This window comes from Mastigoproctus giganteus, chromosome 11, assembly GCF_048544385.1.
Source record: "Mastigoproctus giganteus isolate SK-2022 chromosome 11, ASM4854438v1, whole genome shotgun sequence".
Classification (NCBI taxonomy): domain Eukaryota; kingdom Metazoa; phylum Arthropoda; class Arachnida; order Uropygi; family Thelyphonidae; genus Mastigoproctus; species Mastigoproctus giganteus.
In genome coordinates, this window is record NC_143585.1 from 113,996,819 (window position 1) to 114,017,812 (window position 20,994).

General features: G+C 36.8%; 1 protein-coding gene across 2 annotated transcripts in view; it reads left to right on the top strand.

Annotated features, from left to right (window-relative positions):
* The window catches only part of Gpat4 (Glycerol-3-phosphate acyltransferase 4), a 326,719-nt gene that overhangs the window by 44,071 nt on the left and 261,654 nt on the right, over positions 1-20,994 (top strand). For both annotated transcript variants that reach the window (XM_090384714.1, XM_090384715.1), the window contains exons 2-3: positions 68-242; positions 19,814-19,956. In XM_090384714.1, the coding sequence (XP_090240840.1) occupies positions 68-242; positions 19,814-19,956 (318 nt within the window). The remainder of the gene's footprint in view (positions 1-67; positions 243-19,813; positions 19,957-20,994) is intronic.

Below are 20,994 nucleotides of genomic sequence, written 5' to 3' on the forward strand. Positions count from 1 at the left end.
AAGGTTTTTCAGCATGTCAAAGCTAAAAGTAATTCTTTATAAAACATTAATTGTGATTATTTTATAGTATGGGCGTGAAAATATTGCAAAACAGGAAAGAAGAAAAGTGAAAAGTGCAAAACAGGAAAGAAGAAAAGTGACTTTCAGAAATGAGGAGGAGGAGGAGGAGGAGGAGATAGTGGCAGAGGAGGAGGTGGATAATAATCGCAATTTTCAGTCACCTGTAGAACCTTCAAAGTCTGGTATATCATTTTTTAAAAATTATTTTTGATATAATTTTTTAAATTAAAATTGTTGACATTAAATGTTTATTTCAAAGGTTTTAAAATTCATTTAGTTTTATTTTAATTGTTTTCTTTAAGGTACCAAGGAAAGGGATGTGTAAGGAAAAGAAAATAATGTAAATGAAAATGAATTGTAGATACTGTGTATTCATTCATTTGCAGTTATATTCTATTCATTGCATGGCACTTTAAAAACAAAAATAAATTAAACTCATTTCTCCCATCATATTTACAGTGATTCTTCACTACCTGGCTACTGCTCAGTTAAAAAGAAAGAAAAAAACTGATTGTTTAAAAATGTTCAGTAAAACAGTGTGGTAGTATTTTTAAAAAAAAAAAAAAAAAAAACCCCTCCAGAGTGTACCAAAATCTGTTGGTTTGCTTTTAATGTATTTTAAATTTTGCACTAATGTTGATTTACATTATTGCAAAGGTGATTTTTAGAAATTATTTGGAGGAGAAGGAGAAAGATTACCTTTATATTATAATCACATGTGACACAATATACTTATTCATTATAGTTGTTTCATTACGTTAGATGTTTTGGAGGACCAATTGTTGCAAGATACTCAGTGGAAATTATAAGCATAAAATTTTGCTATTTGGGTGCACAAAAAAATATGCAATGTTATTACAGTGATCACATGCTATTTAGTATAAATAGTGTGTTCTGATAGTGTAAAAGAATACTTGTATAAATGGTTTCTGGAAGATGAATAAACATAGTTATCTTTCATAAACACTTTGAATTCAGTTACATGTAAGTATATAGGTTCTTGAGGTTTGACTTTATGTCAAGTATGACAAGCTAGGGCTTGCCACCTGGGTGTATAAAATGCTGTTGAAACTGATATTCAGGTAACCCTTGTCAAGTGAACCAAATTTTGGTGAAGTCCATTCGTTCTGCAACAACCAGATCCTTTTCTTGTACCTTCACAATGGTCTGACTGTTATTAATCCTGGGTATAACCCTTATGTGCAAGCCCTGAAGTTTTGCATCTGGTATACTTGAGGTGACTACTGAGGTGTGATCCAACATAAGCAGAGGTTGAGGTGTGGCATCCACACCACATACAGAGCAATTTTTTTCTCTCTCTCTCTCTCTCTCTCTCTCTCTCTCTCTCTCTCTCTCTCTCTCTCTCTCTCTCTCTCTCTCTCTCTCTCTCTCTCTCTCAGGCTGTACTTGGTGGTAGATGACTCTTATTAATTTGAAATGGTGAAACCATTAGTCTTCAGAACAACACACCAGCAACCCCCACATCTCTTCCACCATGCAGTGTAATTGATGTCTTCTGAGGTTATGATGTGTATTATGGTGAGATCCAATCTTCCTTACAATTCAAGGGTATCCCTCTGAAATGGTGTTGGCTGGCTGGCTGCTAGATAGTCCACCAGACCAAACCTATTAGTTACTCTCTGGGAGGCATCTAGATTAACTAGTATATAATCTTCCTGCTTCTACTCTGCCAGACAGGAACTGAAGGTGTGTGTGTGTGTGTGTTAAGGAGGTGGTTATATTCTTGCTGTATGCCATATCTAAAAATTTCACTACTTTGTACATGTCCCCACCTTTATTTTTACCTCATTACTGACCCTAAGCAAACTGATTAAAAGAAAAGAAAACATTACATTTTGTTGGATTCCTGGACATACAGGAATTAAAGGAAATGAACAAGCTGGCCATGCAGCAAAAATGGCAACAGGCATCATACCATCATCAAAGTATCATTTTGCAGACTGCAGATGTTGTATCAAAGTGAATAGCAAGGAACAGTGGCAAAAAATATGGAACGAACAAGCCTATAATAAACTTTTTCAAATTAGAACAGTGGAAAACCAGTGAAAGACAGGTCTGAAAAGAAGTAACCCTTGCCAGCTTAAGGATAGGATAGGACTAAAGATTTAAACCTTCCAAAAACTTCATCATTCATTTAACAAATATACGTGTTCTTAGTTTCAATCTCAGTTATATCCATTTCCACCTTCAGTCTGCCAAGTCCCACTTACATTTTCTGACAGAATTCCAATTATCAGTTGCCTCATCCACTGCTTATCATAGTTGTCTTAATTATATGCTGTACTATTTGTTTTACTTCAAAGATAGCACCTGTTCATGTCTGCTCTGATATTTCCTGTCTGAGACAGTAATTTCATATCTCCTCATTTTTGTCTTCTCTGGCTTAGTCTCTCTAATCCATTCTGTCAAATTCATCGGTTGCCTCTATTGTTCTCCCAAATCCACTAATTACTTGGAGCTCTGACTTCTTTTCTTTGATTCTATACTTTCTCTAGTCCAACCTTCCCAACAGTAACTTAATATTCCTTGATGATTTTAATGTTTACAACTCACTAAGTTCTTGCAGCAAGGACTTTCACCAAGTTCTATAAAAATTATAGATGGGTTGATAAGTTACAACTGAGGTTTAACATTGAACATAAGGATAGCAGTAATCCCAGATCAACATACTAATTGCAGTACGTTGATCCGGGATTTCATTCTCCACTGTCTTACTACTTAGTCTGGGTAGTGGAGAATGAAAAAGAACTGGGGGTAATCCCATCCTTGAATGGTTTGAACAGGCTCAATGTTGACTGGATACTTTTGCTTGCTCAAATTAAGAACCTGAGGGGGCGTAGATTCAAACTGAGGAAAGACAGTTGTAGAAGTTTGCCTTTGGCCAGTAGGTAGTTGATTGCTGGAACAGACTTCCATGTGTTGTGAAAGTTGATAGCTTAAATTTAAGGCTGAACTAGAATATTTGTTGGTGACTCAATTGTCAGGGAAACGGGGAACATGCTTTGTAAAAAGGATAGGTGGAACAGGACCAGGGTATGTCTGCCAGGGGCAAAGGTTGATGACGTTGTAGAGCAGATATCATCTTTTAAGGGCACAAAAGGTGATATAGTTGTACACGTTGGCACTAATGATATTAAGAGTAGGAGACCAGCGGAATTACTTAACAAGTACAGGTCACTGTTGAAAAAAAGCCGTGATGTAGGGTTGAATTTGAAAGTGTCTACAATTCTGCCCAGACACGATAGGAGGGAGTATATGATGAGAGCCTTGTCGATCAATTCGGCCCTGGAAAGATTGTGCAAGGCTGAAGGGGTAGAATTTTCTTCAGCCTGGACTGTACTTGTTAACAGGAGAGATTGCTTCTACAGGGATGGGATACACTTAAATAGAAAGGGTGCAAGAATATTTGCTGATGCTATCGAGGCAGTGTTAGGTGGGTCGGAAAACTGCTAGCTTGGGGGGAGACAAAGACTAATGGATTAACAGTAGCCACGGGCAGAGGTGAAAGAGATTCTTGCACTGCTTCTATTGGAATGAGCAGAAGCCTGAAAAACAAGATGCAGGATATTTCAGAGACTGCTGGAAGTCATTGCGGTACAAGTAAACACATGGGTTGTGTTAGGGTAGCTAAGAATAGAAACAGGTGCAGGTATACTTGCGTGTACACCAATGCTAGGAGTTTAGTAAATAAATTTGATGAATTTGAGGTATTGCTCAAAACATCAAAGGCAGATATTGTTGGGATATCAGAGACGTGGTGTCACACAGATATAAGGAATGCAGAACTGGAATTTGGGGAGTACAACGTCTACAGAAAGGATAGACAGGATAGGAAGGGAGGAGGGGTTATGCTATTAGTTAAAAAACACATAAAATCCAAGGAAGTGAAGCCAGTTGACATCGCTGGACAGTGCAGTGTTGAGTCAGTTTGGTGTGACATAAGCATAGGTAAATCAAAATTGAGAGTAGGAGTGTGCTATAGGCCTAATGACTCTGATGAGTATAATAAGATACTGTACAGGGAAATAGAGTGGGCCAGTAAATCAGAGAGTCTTATAATGGGGGATTTTAATTTCCCAGATATTGACTGGAATTTGTGGGTTGGTCACTCACACATTAGCAAGGCTTTTGTGGATTTATTGGATGATTGTTTTCTACACCAGCATGTTCGGGAGGCAACTAGAGGGAGTAATACTCTTGATCTGATTATCAGTAGTGATTCTTCATGCATTAGGAATCTGCAGATAAATGAACCACTGGGTGGCAGTGATCACAGTGTGCTGAAGTGGGATTTACTCAAGGAGGTAACTACCATCAGAGGTAAAGGGAAGGGTTTTTGCTTTCGTAAAGGAGACTATGCTGGTCTGAGACAGTATTTAAATTCTATACAGTGGGACCAACTGATGATGTTACCAACAGCAAATTCAAAATGGGAAGCATTCAAGGAACTAATCTTGGAAGCTACCAAGCTTTACATACCAACCAAGAAATATTGTTCAAGGTTCAGGCCTAAATGGTTGTCAGATGAACTAATGAGACATATGGCAGGGAAGAAAAATGCATGGGATACATACAAATTAATGGGTGACGTGGAAGCCTATGATAGATATAAGTTGGTCTGTAACCAAGTCACAAAGGAGATTAGGCAGGCAAAGGCAGATTATGAGAAATCCTTGGCAAAGGATGCAAAGAAAAACAGAAAAGAGTTCTTTACCTATTTAAACTCAAGAAGGAAAGGGATGAATCAGATTGGTCCACTGGATGTTGATGGTTCAACAGTTGAGGATCCAGCTCAGGTGGCTAACAATCTAAACGAGTATTTTGCATCTACATTCACACATGAGGAGTTATTCAGGAAGGGGAATGTCGTAGGTGAAGTAAACATTGGCAGTGAGCTAGATGATTTTCTAATAACTGAGAGGAAAGTGGAGGAGAAATTGTTGAGGATAAACATAAAAAAGGCACCCGGGGTGGATGGGATCTATCCAGTTATATTAAAGGAGGCAGCAAAGGAAGTAAGCAAACCCCTAGCCATAATTATGAGAGCTTCTTTGGACTCAGGGGAGGTACCCATGGACTGGAGATGTGCAAATGTAACCCCAATTCACAAAGGAGGATCAAAGGCTGACACAAGTAATTATAGACCTGTTAGTTTAACTTCGGTTCCAGGAAAATTAATGGAGGCACTGGTTAAAGAAGCACTGCAGGATCATCTGGACAAGAATTCAGTTATAACTCAGACACAGCATGGGTTTGTTAAGGGCAGGTCTTGTCTGACCAATTTGATTGGATACTATGATGTAGTCACAAAAGAACTGGATGCAGGGAATAACTTTGATATTATATATTTGGATCTTAGAAAGGCTTTTGATACTGTTGCGCATGGAAGGCTGCTGCACAAATTGGAGAAGTGTGGCATTCGAGCCAAATTGCTGCTATGGATAAAGGGATGGTTGAGTGGCAGAAGACAGAGAGTGGTAATCAATGGACACTGCTCAACGTGGACTAATGTTATTAGTGGAGTTCCTCAGGGTTCAGTGTTGGGTCCATTGTTGTTTTCTGTATTTATAAATGATATTGATGATGGTGTATCAGGCTTAATGTCCAAGTTTGCAGACGATACAAAGGTTGGCAGGGTTGTTAAGGACACTACTGATACTATGCTGCTGCAACAGGATCTGGAAAGGTTGAGCAGATGGGCTGAGAGGTGGCAAATGAAGTTTAACATTGACAAATGTAAAGTACTACATATGGGAAACAGTAACCCCAGATCAACGTATCAACTCTGTGGTACTACGCTGACAGTGGTAGAGAATGAAAAGGACCTGGGGGTAATTGTGCAGGCAGATATGAAGTTCTCTGAGCAGTGCAGACGAGCTGCAAGAGTAGCTCATGGTGTCTTGTCAATGATATACAGGAATTTTTCTTGCAGGGACAGGGATGTGATTATTCCCTTGTATAAGGCATTGGTCAGGCCACACCTTGAGTACTGTATACAGGTCTGGAGGCCTCATTTCAAGAAGGATGTAGAGCTGCTGGAACGAGTACAGAGAAGGGCAACAAGATTAGTGAATGGAACAAAGGGTTGCTCTTACGAAGAAAGGCTTAAGTTTTGCAAATTACAGAGCCTGGAGACTAGGCATCGCCGAGGTGATTTGATAGAGGTGTACAAGGCTTTGAATGGCTTGAGCATGCTCAATGCCGATGGAATTCTTCCTCTTGCTCAGAATAATCACCTGAGAGGGCATAAATTCAAATTGAGGAAGGACGGATGTCGGATAGATGTGCGGAAATTCGCCTTTAGCCAGCGGGTAGTTGGTTTGTGGAATAGACTTCCATCGCTTGTTGTTGAAGTTGATAGCCTAAACAAATTTAAGGCTCAGCTGGACAGGTATTTCGAACGAATTGAGGAGTGAAATGGGAGTAGTGGTTGTTTTTTTTTTTTTCTTTTTTTTTGGCTGATGCTGAATAAGCTTGCTTTCTTGCATCATATGCCTCTACTAATGCTAATGCTAATGAAACATTTGGAGTGACCGGATGGGTGAAATGGGAAGGTTTTTTTTTTTTTTTGTGGATGATACGGTATAAGCCTGCTTTCTTGCCTCTGCTAATGCTAATTGTGCAGTCAGATAAGCAGTTCTCTGAACAGTGCTGACAGGCTGCCAGGAGAGCACGTGGTTTTGTCAACGATGTATAGGAATTTTGCCAGCAGGGACAAGATGAAGTGGTGTTTATCAAGTTGTACAGGGTAATGGTTAAACCATATCTTGAGTACTGCATACAGGTCCGGAAACCTCACATTAGGAAGGATGTGGATCTGTTGGAACTGTGCAGAGGAGAGAAATGAGTGAGAGGAACAAAAGTGTCCTTATACCAGGAAAGGCTTTAATTCTACAAACTGCAACATTTGGAAACTAGCCACCTTCAAGGAGATCTACTTGATGTTTTTAAGGCTTTGAATGGATTTAGTAAGCACAATGCTGATGAAGTCCCCCCTCTTCCTCAGGACTGCACACACGAAGGGACATAAGTTTTGTTTGGTGGGGGACATAAATGCAAGATGTTTGGAAATTTGCTGTCAGCGGGTTGGTGGTTGATTGTTGGAACAAACTTCCATCTTGTGTCATGGAAGTAGGCACTTCGAATAAATTCATGGATGAACAGGAGAAATAGGGTTTTTTTTTTTTTTTCATTTACTAATACTAACTCCAAATTGGCTTCTGTTTTCTAGTCACACGGATCCAGCTGTTCAAGATGCTCAGGCTTTTACAATTACTAATGATCTTACACAGGTTCATTTATCTATAAGAATAGTAGACAATCATAACTAAATACTCAACAGTCTTGAGTATTTAGTTATTGTCACAACCCCTAAAAGTACATGGTCAAGGTACTCTAGGCACTGCGAATCACAACTTGGTGGTGGTTTGTTCTGCAACGGAGCCTTTTTCTCATGAAAGTGAAATAGGTTCATCTACAACATTTTCTATTATTTTCCTTGGTTGAATTGCTGTTTTAAATATTCTGATGTTAATGTTCACTCAGATTGTGTCAGTGAAATTATTCTTGTAGGGATAAAATCCTTTATTCCATACTCCACCTTAAAATATCATTTATCTAAACCTTGGTTTTCCAATAAATGTGCTAAGGCCATTTAAGATAAGATTGTTGTTGCATATTGCAATTGGCTTGCATCCAAATCTCCAGGTTTATTTTCTGCATACATTAAAGCTCGCAACAATTGTAAAGCAGATGTTAATCAGTCCAGACTACATTTTGAATGGGCTAAGAGTAGAAAATTTTCTTCCTGTCCAAAAATGGTAGTTGAGCATTCTGGTCTCTTACTAAGGCTTTTGGCCACAACTTTTGTCCATATATACTCCTACCTCTGTTAAAACCTGAAGTTCAATTTCCTTCTCAGCTAAAGATAAAGTTGATTGACGCATCCTACTTTTTCTTTCAACTTGACAGTCTTAGAAAATCACTTCCTAGCATTCCCAGTACACTCCACTTAATGCCTCCTGTGGTTTGTCCATCAAAAGGATATCAGAAGAATCTTGATTGATCTTTATGCCAAGAAGGTCCTAGTTCTTTATCCATTTGGTCTCAAAACTTGTGTTCTCAAACTTATTTCCTGTTCTGTGTTACCTTTTACACTTTATCCCACTAGTGTCCATCAAAACTGTCCTTCTGCTTAAAAACTTGTTTATATCCAGCCAGTTCCTAAAAAGAGTGACAAATATCTTCTATCCAATTATTGTCCCATTGCACTTACCTCTACCCTTTTCCAAAGTAATGGAGAATTCCATTAAACACTAACCCCTAAACTATCGCAACTTTTCATCTGATCAATGATTACTGATATGATTTCTATCACCAATGGTCCTCTGGTGCTATTTTGGCTTATATTGTACATCTATGGACAAATTCAATGGAAAGGTTTAGTGAAACTCAAGCAGTTGCTCTTGACATTTCTAAGGCTTTTGATTGTCTCACATAAAGTTCATAAGTGCTTATGGATAGTTGACTGTTTTTCAATAGGGTATCCAGTTTTCCCTCTGAGTGCATTCTGCGAGTGATAATAGATGGCTCTCTGTTTTCTAACTTCTCCATTAATGCTGGTGTTCCCCAAGGTTCAGTTCTTTCTTACGCTCTTTTCCTCTTTTTTTATATTAATAACCATCCATTATCTGGAAATCCTATCCATAGTTTTGCTGATGATAGCATATTGCATTCCACCACCAATTCTTTAAATGTTGATATTCAAGTAATTCTCCAGTGGGGCAAAGATAACTTAGTTAATTTCATTCCTTCTAAAATTCAGTCCTGTCTTGTATCTTTCCCGAAAGAGTCTGCTGCTCCTATGCTTATCTTCCACAGCACTCAGATTTCTAGACATAAGCATGTTACAAATATTGTTTCCTCTGCATCCAAAAAACTGGGTTTTCTTTTCTCTCTTGTCTTTACTTTTCTTCTACACAACTACTTGCTCTGCAAATCTCAAATCTGCCCTACCATGGATTATTGTTCTCACATCTTGGTGTGGTGCTCCCTATGCCTCTCTGATATCTAGACTCCATTCAAAAGAGGTCAGTCAGTTTAATTAATGACCTGTCTTACTAAGTCACTCCACTCTGTCTTATAGATGTTCTGTTTTTGTTGCTTGCATTTTCTGTAGATACTTCTGTGGGCATTGTTCTTCTGAATTGGCTTCTGTAATTCTTTCTCTCTCTTCCAAACCACTCTGAACATGTGCCACAACCAGTTTGCATCTATTTACTGTCCAGCTTAATTCACCAAACCAACTTTTCTTCTCTCTCAGGGCCACTGCATGTGGGTGTGCAACTTGTGCACCACACAAAGGCATCCAATCAAGGTGGGGTTGCCATCTGGAGTTTAATCGTTTACAAAAATTAAATTTTGTAAACTAAATGTTTACTAGATCATTATTACATTATTATCTAAAATTTTTTTATTTTATTATGAAAACATCAGCCATAAATTATACTCAACCATCTACTACTTAGTTTTTCACTTTGTGTGGCTAGCTGTTTTTGGCACAATTCATAACTTGTCAAGGAGACAAATATTTTTTGCAGTAAAGTTTCATTGTGATCTGAGATATGTGCAGTGTAGATTACCCATCATGCAAATGAGTGCTTATGGCACAGAAGACAACGGAGATGTATTGTTGACTGACCATTGACCTAAAGTTCTAGTTAAGTGTGTGCAACAGGAGCAGCACACCATGCCTTGTGCAGTCAAATTTACCCGAGTTATGTAGTGGAAATATGGGCAATTTCCAAGTTATGTACGAACAACACTGCCTAAATTTGTTTTATGTATGGTCTTTGATTCCCCTCCCCAATCAAATACAAATGGTTGAAAGCTGTATGGGTATTATTTATAATATCGATACAGCATTGGATAAACTTGCAGTTCATGAATAATTGTAGGACTGAACTCTTTTCCTCACTAATTAACAATGATTTACCAAGTTTACTCATTTCAAACTTGTTGCAGCATACAAAATAATTTTATGGCTCTGAAAGAAAAGCTCCACTATCAAGTGAAGAATAAAATGACTGTAGTCTGAAGAAGACTGCTGTTTACTGTGAGTTTTTCATTTGATTATCTCAGTAGTCAATACAATTTTGGATAACTGATGAAGATTGAACTGCTGAGAGAATATATTACAAATGATGGAAGATCTCCAATTTTTTGGTTTGAATAATCACAGAGTTAAAGAATTTTTATGAATTTAATTTTTGTAATAAAATATATATTTGTTGTATGCACTTTTGTAAATTACGTTTGTGTCTATGGGAAAATGCATCCCAAGTTTTGAACAGCTGATTTATGAAAAACTTTGAAACGCCCCATTGTAGTGTGTGTGTGTTATTTTTTTCCCACTATATAACAGAAATTTACTTAATGAATTTTTTCCATTTTCATTGTGGTTAAAATAGGGAACTATGCAGAAACCCTCCATGGCATATTTCACGTTTACAAAATTTCAGAATAGTCAAAATTCATAAATCTACGCTATTTTCATTTTTTCTAGATGTGTAATCATCTGATTTAGATTTTTTTAAAGGAAATCTATGATGTCAGTGTTAATTTCAAAAACAAATAAAATCAATAGAGCACTCAACAGTGGAATATTTGTGGCAATTTCACTTGGTATGTTGGCGGGCCTTCAAGGAAGGTTAACAAAATATTATATTTATTCTGCCATTGAGACAGCCATTCTACCCCACTCCAGACCATTACAACAGATGTGACTGGCTTCAAAGAAGCACATTTGAGCCAGCAACAAGCAGTGCAATGCAATGTGTTCAATTATTGGATCTATGGAAGATTTTCTTTCCACCTGTCAAGCCAAATCTTTATGGGGCTCAAATCGGAGAGCTCCTACAGAACTGATTTTAAAACATGGTAGGGTTTCAAATGACCCATGAACATAAAGCAGTGACCTTGAATGTTGTCTAATCAAACTTTATTTCTTGCATTCACCTTTAGACTTCTTTCCTGGAAATTGTCATGGTGAGGGACAAGTAGGGGGCTGGGGGAATGAAACCATCAAGATGCAGAGTCAAAGAAAAATTGCTACCAAGGTTTCTGGACTGAACATATCTTTACAGACTGGATGTTGCAAAAAAATCCTGCAACTATTCCTGAGACCGACTAACTCAGCCACACTGTGAAAACATCCCATAATATTTGTTGCATCATTGATGGGATTTGAACTTAGGCCTTTTTCACCTGAAGCTACATGCAAGGGTGATAAGATAATGATTATTCTTAGTGCAGCAACACAGAGAACAAAAAATAAGTCTTTTTTTTTTTAACTCAACTATTTTTTGTAATTTCAAATTGTTACTAGATATAATAAAATTTAGAATACTATACCTAAATGTGTTTGTTGGCACTTTTTTTATTATATTTATTTGATTGTTTTTCTGTTATCCTAATTTAATTTATGTATTAATGTAATGGTATGATAAACAGCTGTTAAAAGCCATTTTTTTTTTGTTTGAACCATTTGAATATAATTGTAGTTTTTTTAAATTCCAAAATATATTTTGTGTTCATTGATCATTACAAAATATATTAATAAAATGACTTTCTAGAATTATTTGTTATTTTTTTGGGGGTGGGGTTTCTGATAGGACTTCACACAAAGGTGCTTCATAAGCTACACTGGCCCTGTTCTTTCTCCTTTATCCCTTTTGACTTTCTGGAACATCCTCCCTTCACATATATTCTTAGATTACAATCTGGCGCCTCCGTAGCCAGGTGGGAAGGAGCAGCAGTGCGTAGCACACGCTTCTTGATTAGACCCGGGGTTTGAGCCCATCACCACCAAATACGGAGGATGTGGAAAGGTCAGAGAATGATCACCACATATCCTGGAGCAACTAAGGCCACACCACATTAGCAACTAAGGCCATAGCCTTAGTTGCTAATGCTCCTAAAATCCAAAAAACAACAAAAAAACAAACAACCGTAGCCAGGTGGGAAAGAGCAGCAGTGTGTAGCACACGCTTCTTGATTAGACCGGGGTTCGAACCTGTCACCACCAAATACGGAGGATGTGGGAAGGTCAGGGAATGGCTACCGCATATTCCCGGAGCAATATGGCCTTAGTTGCTAATGCTCCTAAAAAAAAAAACCAAAAAAAAAAAAAAAAATTACAATCTGCAGAAATTAGTCTAATATCAATAAGTAGCCTTTTCTATCTTCCCAACCTTCAACTCGTGCATGGTACTAAGTATTTACACATTCCTCCCCACACCTCTACTTTTCTATTCCTTCCCGAGCAGCAGTGCGTAGCACACGCTTCTTGATTAGACCGGGGTTCGAGCCCGTGACCACCAAATACGGAGGATGCAGAAAGGTCAGGGAATGACCACCACATATTCCCGGAGCAATATGGCCTTAGTTGCTAATGCTCCTAAAAACCAAATAACAAACAAATAACAAACATTCTATTCCTTCCCTCCTTTAGAGGTCATAATTTATGGATTGTTTCCGTCGAATCATTTGACCAGTACTACTGCAATTCCTTTTATGCTCAAACTCTGAACTTTTATGGCTAGTCACCATCTTTGTCCTGTACTGTATATGGCACTAATAATTTTTTGTGAAAATGGAAGATAAAATATTTTGCCGTCCATTATGACTTCCATCTCCAGCTAGAACTACAGGCAAGAAGTCTAGAGAGCCTGTCTTAAAAAAAGTTAATATACATGCATATGTATGTTAGGCATTTATTTTACTTTACATATTATATGTATCCATTGTCTTGCACCATCCTGTCTATGATTACTATTCTTAAATTCGAGCCTGTGACCACCAAATACGGAGGATGCGGAAAGGTCAGGAAATGACCACTGCATATCTCTGGAGCAATATGGCCTTAGTTGCTAATGCTCCTAAAAACCAAATAACAACAACTACTCTTAAATTAATGGGAAAGAAATTGATTTTTGCAGTTTTGCTGAATGAATGACTTTCTTAAAATTAGAGATTATTTTACTGTAAATTTGTTTTGAGATGACTGTAAAGCAAGAGTTCTAAATTGATGTTGCTTGTGTTTGACTAGAGGCAGCAATCTTGTTTCAAAATGGTGTATTAAAAGAAAAACACACCATGTAGATTTGTGACATCTAGCTTTCCAAACAGGCATCCTCTATCAGACATATAATTGTTTTCATTTCCAGGTTAATATAAAATAAGCAAATTCAAGTGAACAAGTGTTTTTGTCAATTTTTTGAGATTCCTCTAGTTTTATTTTAAAGTTCATCCCTATCCAATTTCTTTTGAGTACATACTAACTACCAGTTCTTGCACATATGCAATTTAGCCTTCTTTTTGTGGTTCCCAGGGCTGGTTTGTTTGTTGGGTTGTTTATTCCTTTATAAATACAGTAAATTAGGTTTGTATCAGACTGTAAAGGCATAAACTGTCAATAAGACAGTGATCTTATTTAAAAATAGGAAATCCAAATGATTCCCTCTCCTATCAGGATCTTCTGATAATCACCTCATTCAAACTAATTCCTCATTGCTGTATATTTTTTACAATAGTAATAGTATTTGCCATGTAGTGCAAGGAAGCCACAGGCTTTTGCTGCTCCAGAAAAAAAAAAAAAGAAAACCCGAAGTAGATAAGAAAATGCAAATTATATGCTTCCCTCCTCACACAGGTAACTATCCAGTTGAGGTTTGAATTTATTCAAACTGTGAGCCTCAACTACCTGTGAGGGCAACTTGTTCTAGTAATCAATGACTTGCTGGCTTACAATCTAATCTAAACCTCAACCCTTGTAATTTGAATGTAGGATAATATATTAGAATTTAGGATAAGTTTCCTAGAAATTTTTATATTCAAAACAGAATTGAATATATGAGGTCAAATAAAGTAGAATACGAATACTGTTTTGAACAGTTAACCTTAATGTGTTCAGTGTTAATAACTATAAATGTAATCAATGTGAATGGTCTCTCCAAATTGGTCTTTTTTGAAGATATCAAATTTTCTGTTGAGTAAAAGTCCTTTCTTTTATTATTTCATTTATATTAGAGCATAAAAAAAAATTTAAATCCTCAACCGGTTTAGCAAATTTTGAGTATTGAGGAAGTGGTTTCTGGTTTCATGTAACGTAATTTTTTTATATTCTTTCCTTCTTTATCACTTCCTGCTTCACTTTCAAAATTTTTTTTCCATTCAACTGCTGTTTCTATATCTTCTTCCATCTCCATATATCCAGATTCATCTTCTTATCCATATTCTTGCAAAAAATAATATCCTTTTTGCCCTGTTGTGCAGAATTAAGTTTTCTTTTCCATGCACCTACTGTTGTTTTCGGATTTACTGCAGTTCATCTTGTGGCAAGGTTGTAAACGGAACATTTTTAATTGTTAAAAATGTTATTTTTAACATTAGCTACTTTCTTTTATCTTTGTGTCCTACTTAGCCTTCACTGAAACCCAGTACTCTTTAAGTCTTTCCTCAGGTATAGACATTTACAGCTTTCTAAGAAGTAGCCTGAATGCCTAGTTTACAAATGCTGAAATATTCAGGTCTTTCTTTATAAGATTACCCATTTGTGCCACTGACTAACCTTGCTCTTCTCTGCATTCTTCTATCATGCCTTCATATTTCCTAAAGTGAGGTCTAAACCTGTAAGCATTATTCAAGTCGTGACCTAACCATTTCTTTATACAATTTATCTCTTTGTCTCTGTTGGAAATGTTCCCGACAGAACCCTCATAAGCTGTTCAAGAAGTTTGTCTACACTGCTCAGAGAATTTAATGTTGGACTGTACAGTTACTCCTAGGTTTTTTTTTCTTATAAGTTACCTTGAATTTAATGCTACCTAAATGTAGTGTCTTGTATTTCTCAAGGTTAAACCCCAGTTGCCATTTTTCAGCCCATCTGCCAAATTAATCTTTTTGAAGTAGTGTACTCTGATTAATATAATTAACTACCCTGTCAACCTTTGTATAACCAGCAAACTTAGACATTAAACTTGAAATACCTACATCAATATCATTATTTATAAATATTAAAAATGGTAAGTGGCCCTGAACAGGGTAGCCTATTCAAAACATTAGTCCATAAGAGCTCCTGCTTTCTACCACTTAACTGAACCTTTATTTATAGTAGTAACTTGCCCACGATGCCTTATTGCTACAATTTATACAACAGTCATTCATGTGGAACTGAAATCTAAGTATATGGTGATCAGAATGTCAGGCAGGATCTCCCCTTAACAAATCCATGCTGTAGTTCTGTTAGCTCAGTTTTATCACTGAAATCTGAAGTGCCTGAATGTAATTGCTAATTAATCTAAATTATGATTTTACAGTGCAGTTTAAGTGTTATTTCACAAAATGACATTATTATTATTATTGGGTAGAAATAATTTTTATTCTCACACAATTTTATGCGCAATAGAGATCTGCTTAGTTGAGTTGTCAGCATAGTATAAACTAACATGTGGTGGGGTACTAAAGAATGTCACTGCTCTTGGCAAAGTTTGTGCCTCTCCACTTGAGAGGCAGTTTGGAAAACTGATATGATAGTGTGATCTATGTTATTGCAGTGTGTGTCTGTGTGTGGACACTTTTTTTTTTTTTTAAAATCTGGCACTCAAGGATTGAGAGGCACTGGATTTAAAAATTTTTTCCCAAATTTTAGAGAGGTATGCCTAATAGTTCAGTGGTATAAAAGAGCACATTTCAATGACTATCAAGCAAACAGCTGAACTTGTTTACTTTTATAAACATTTAATATGGTTATCTTGTCTTTTCATCTGTACTTTTGGCCAACAATATTTAAACTGCATGGATAAGGTAGTAGTATTAATTCTTACAGCAGATCAAACATATTTGCCTTTGTAATGAGTTGCATTGATATTGCACTACTTTCAGCAGACAGCTTTAGCTTTATTACAACCTGAACTGGTTCCTTATACCACGTGGTAACTCATATCAAACAACTTCTTTACAACTGTTTTGTCTGTCTGTCACTAGAGACAGTCTACTATCTAGTAGGGAACCAGGTAGTCTTGAAACAAGCTGTCATAGCAGCCTCATTTTTTAAACAAATGGCCAATTATCCTTTTGGTGTAGCCATCTCTTTGAAAGCAGTGCAACATAACTCAGTATTTCTGGATTGTAAAATTTTTTTTGGTGAAGGTAAAGAAAGCCAACACGAGAACAACAAGAAACGTCAGATAACTTACGTGGAAAATTATTTTCCAGATACGGCACTATAGTGCTGCTCGCTTGGTAAACAGATGGTAGGTGTTATCAGTCTGGCGCAAAGTTGAGAATGATATACTGATTGACAAGTAGGCGTGGCAAATGATGTGCTGATTGGTGCACGAACACAACATACGATAACATCGGTTTAGTATCACCTTAGTAGCACTCAGAAGCACTAATGGTAATTTGCCTTAATCGCACATGCCCTAACCTAACCTTTTTTTCTTTAGAATCAGTCATATTTAGAAATACATTCATAAAAAATAAATTTTTTTATGACTGTATTAAATTGAGTTTTATTGTGTTAAATTGATTTTTAATTATTTTTTAAATTATTTGTTACTCTATAAGTTTTTCGATTTTTTTCATTTTAATTTCTGGAGAGTATTATACGGAAGTGTTCTACGTACTACATTGAGGTAAACTTCTCTTATTATTTTACAAATATTGTTTATTAACAAAATATTAATTTTTTATTACTATACTTTTATTTTTAAAGGCACTCGTGCGGATACACGCCTATCATAATGTCAATCAACACCTCAATAGCTATTCACTATATATATACAGGGTGTCTCAAAAATATTGGTACAAACGTTTAGGGGAGGTAGGTAACATCTAAAGGAATGTGAATCGCATAGGAACCCATAACCGGAAACGTCACGGGAAAGTAGTAGCAGAGGCACAAGAAGCAGAAATGACACAAGACAGATTAGTGGCAAGCATTTATTTGACATAATATTAACAATGGAGTATGAGATGGATGCATTTCATAATGTTACAACCGATGCTCGAAGGTTCCACCATGAGACGCAGCATGGATTGACGGACACGGTCAAACACACCTGGAGTTTCTTTGACAGTAGCAGCAGCGCAGACGAATCTCACCACGAGATCCATTTCCGTCTCCACAGGTGATTCATACAAGATAGATTTGAGGGCCCCCCACAGAAAGAAATCAAGGCTCGATAAATCAGGTGAGCGTGTGGGCCAGGCAACGAGTCCACCACAGCCAATCCATTGACGCACAAAACGCCTGTTCAAATGGTCACGAACACACCTTCCATAATGGGCAGGTGCCCCGTCATGTTGAAACCAAATGTTGCGTCTCACATTTGCTGGAACATTGTCAAGTAACCCTGGTAGAACTTGTTCAAGAAAGATCCGATATTTAGCGGAGTTCATGCGGGATGGTAACAGGTACGGGCCGACCATACCTGCCCACACACTTATTGCGAAGCGATGTTGTGCCACATGGGGGCGCACACCGTGTGGGCTCTCTGCTAATCCATACACTAGGTGCATGTCTGCCAGCTCGCAGTTCGTATATCGATGTATGCTCTTCGTGTGGCGACTACTGCTTGAATGAGTAAACCATAAATTTTCCCTCTCGCGAACTGATGAACAGCGCAGTGTACTGACTTACAGTGACGTTTCCGGTTATGGGTTCCTATGCGATTCAAATTCCTTTAGATGTTACCTACCTCCCCTAAACGTTTGTACCAATATTTTTGAGACACCCTATATATATATATATATATGTAAAGAATTTTTATCCTATTATTTTCTAACCATTTAAGGTCAGGTTACGAAATTTAATGAAAAATAAAGAAACATTTTCCTTTTTTCGTAACCAAACCTAAATCAGCAATATAGTGAAAACACTCATGAACTCCAAAAATCTGATATTAATAACGAGAAACAAACAATGAAGAACATAAATGAACGGAATGAAACTTTTATTAATTTAATTTTCATCAAAAAATCAACAAACGTTTTATTTTCCTTATAAATTTCTTCCATCTTTAAAAGATTCATCGTTGATATTACCTGTTTACTGTTCAACACAAAACTATTATGCTCCGTTCTTTACTCATAAATACACATAATGCCAACCTGTGACTACACATAGCTTATCTGTCGTGCCCACCTCCAATCATTTTGTTTGCCATGCCTACCTGTCAATCAATATCCTTCTCTATTTCGGCTCCAGACTGATAACACCTACCATCTGTTTACAAAGTGAGCAGCGCTAGAGTCTGGTGTTGGGGAAACTAATTTTCCTTGTAAGTTATCCAACATTTCTTGTCGTTCTCGTGTTGGCTTTCTAATCTTAGCATTTTTTTTTTTTTTTTTTTCCAATTTTGTAAAATATGCTGGATTTTAAAGAATTCTGGATTGTAGTTTGCTGGATTTTACAGGGATTACTGTGTGTGTGTGCGCGCATATTGTGCACACATGCGTATGTGTGTACAATATTTAACTGGTATAATACATTGACAATTATGCAGTTAATTAGAATCTGAACAGTTCCAATTTCTTGCTCAAGATCATTCACCTGGTAGCTGTTATCTGGATGTCTAGTGACTTAGTGGAACATTTTGACTGGATGACATGCTTTCTCAATTAGCATATTAGAGATGCCATAAGGGAAAGAAGTATTCTTCGGATATTAATAATCTTTATGACAGTGAACCAATACGAAGTTGTAACCACAGTGTATTAATGTGGGATTTATTCAAAGAAATAATGAAACAAATGGTATTTTTTAACAAATATAAATTGTGTGCACGCATATGTAAGATAGACCTATAAATGTTAAATGGAAAAAATTCAAGGAAGTTACTTTGGAAGCTGCCAAGCTTTTCATGCTTATGAAAGGGTGTTCAAGGTATAGACCAAAATAGATGTCGAAATAACTGATGACCTTAGTGACGATGATGTGTGGGCGATTATAAGTTATGAAGGGATCCTGAATCTTACAGTAAACATAAATTAGTCTGTAATAAAGTCATTTAGCGGGTTACCTGTGCTAAGGCAGATTGAGAAGTCTTTTGCTAAGACTGCAGTGAAGAATTTGCTCTTTTTTTAACAGTGAAATCACTTTTCATTGAGAGTGGCTGATTGTTGTTGTTGTTATTTGGTTTTTAGGAGCATTAGCAACTAAGGCCATATTGCTCCGGTGCGGTGGTCATTCCCTGACCTTTCCGCAAGCTCTGTATTTGGTGGTGACGGGCTCGAACCCCAGTCTAATCAAGAAGCGTGTGCTACGCACTGCTGCTCCTTCCCACCTGGCTACGGAGGCGCATGTGGCTGATTGTGAAAATGTTCTCCTAATCTTGTAGAGGATGGAATTTATTCAAGTTTTGAGGATTGGACAAATGCCTAAAAGAAACAAGGAAATACATTTAGGAAATGCTTTGGTTTCAATCAGTTTCTTTTTTTTTTTTTTCCTTATGCCACAAACTTGCTTAAATGCATCACTTTACTAATACTGATTTACTGTATAAATGTTATTTCTATTTACTTATTTTTTAGCAAGCCTTACCTAATGTAGGATTGTATTTTAAGAGATGAGTGTTTATCTGCAAATTTCACATTTGCATACTACTTAAATAGGCGCATATTTTTATAAAAAATATAGTTTGTTAACTTTTAATTATTTTTCTTATAGTTATTAGTAGAGAAACAGTCCAGCTCCTTCCATTGCCTCCTAATGTAAGAGAAGGGAATCTTCCTCGAAACTGCTCTTTCAATACCCTTAAAAAAGAATTTCAAATATCTGATGCCATGGATTTTATTAAAGCTGGAGTTGAGGTTAGTTTTTCCTTCCATTCAAGAATTTTAGTATTGTTTATGGAAGAAAAAAAAATACCACTTAAAGAAGTTATGAGCAAAATGATGCAAGAAGTGTGTGTGTGTGTGTGTGTGTGTGTGAGTGAGTGAGTGAGAGTAGTGATAATAATTGATGTGAGGAAGCAGGCTTATACAGCAAAAGAAAAATCCTTCATTTGTCTGTCCATTCTAAAAATTTGCTTAATCCTTCATCAAATTTATTCAAACTGTCCATTTCCACAACGCCAGATGCTATGAAAGTACTCTTTGGCTGAAAGCAGTCACACCTTTATCCATCAGCCAATCTTTTTCCAATTTAAATTTATGTACGTTTTACATGTGAAAGAGCAATGATACCATTAGCATTTAGCTTACCTTATCTATTTAAATCATTTAACACATTCTCTGCTTATAAAACATAAGTTTCAAATGGTACCAGAGTGAGGTGCTATTATGTATATAAGCTTTTAAAAATGCACCCAAGTGAAGTGCTTTAATACATACAGACAGTCATTCTAAAGCAGTCAATAAATTAGTTCTATGGAAATAAATAATAATAAAAAAAAGTTCTTGCTTATACTCTGGCACGATCACCAGGTTAGTGGAGTTTACAATAAATCATCAATATGAATGTTATTGTATTTAGCAGTCACAGACTTGAATCCCAGTCCATCCAAAGAGTGCATGCTATTGCACTCTCCCTCCTCACCACACAGCTACTTCAGGCAGGCATGAAATTAACAACTGCTCAATACCAGCACATGAACTCTGGGCTATTATTTGCAGCAGTGCTTAGTTTTTGTTTATAGATTTGATACTCTTTTTATTTGATTCTTCTTGTGTTGAGATTAGTTTATATATATGGAATAAACTTTTGATAGGTGGTGTGTGGTAGATGATTCTTTGGATAGGTGGTAGATGAGTCATCTACCACCTTTTTCTAGGTGATAGACAACTCTCATCAACTGGCGCAATACCACCACTTTGCTTATTGGAGCCTTGAAGTGGTGGACCCCATGT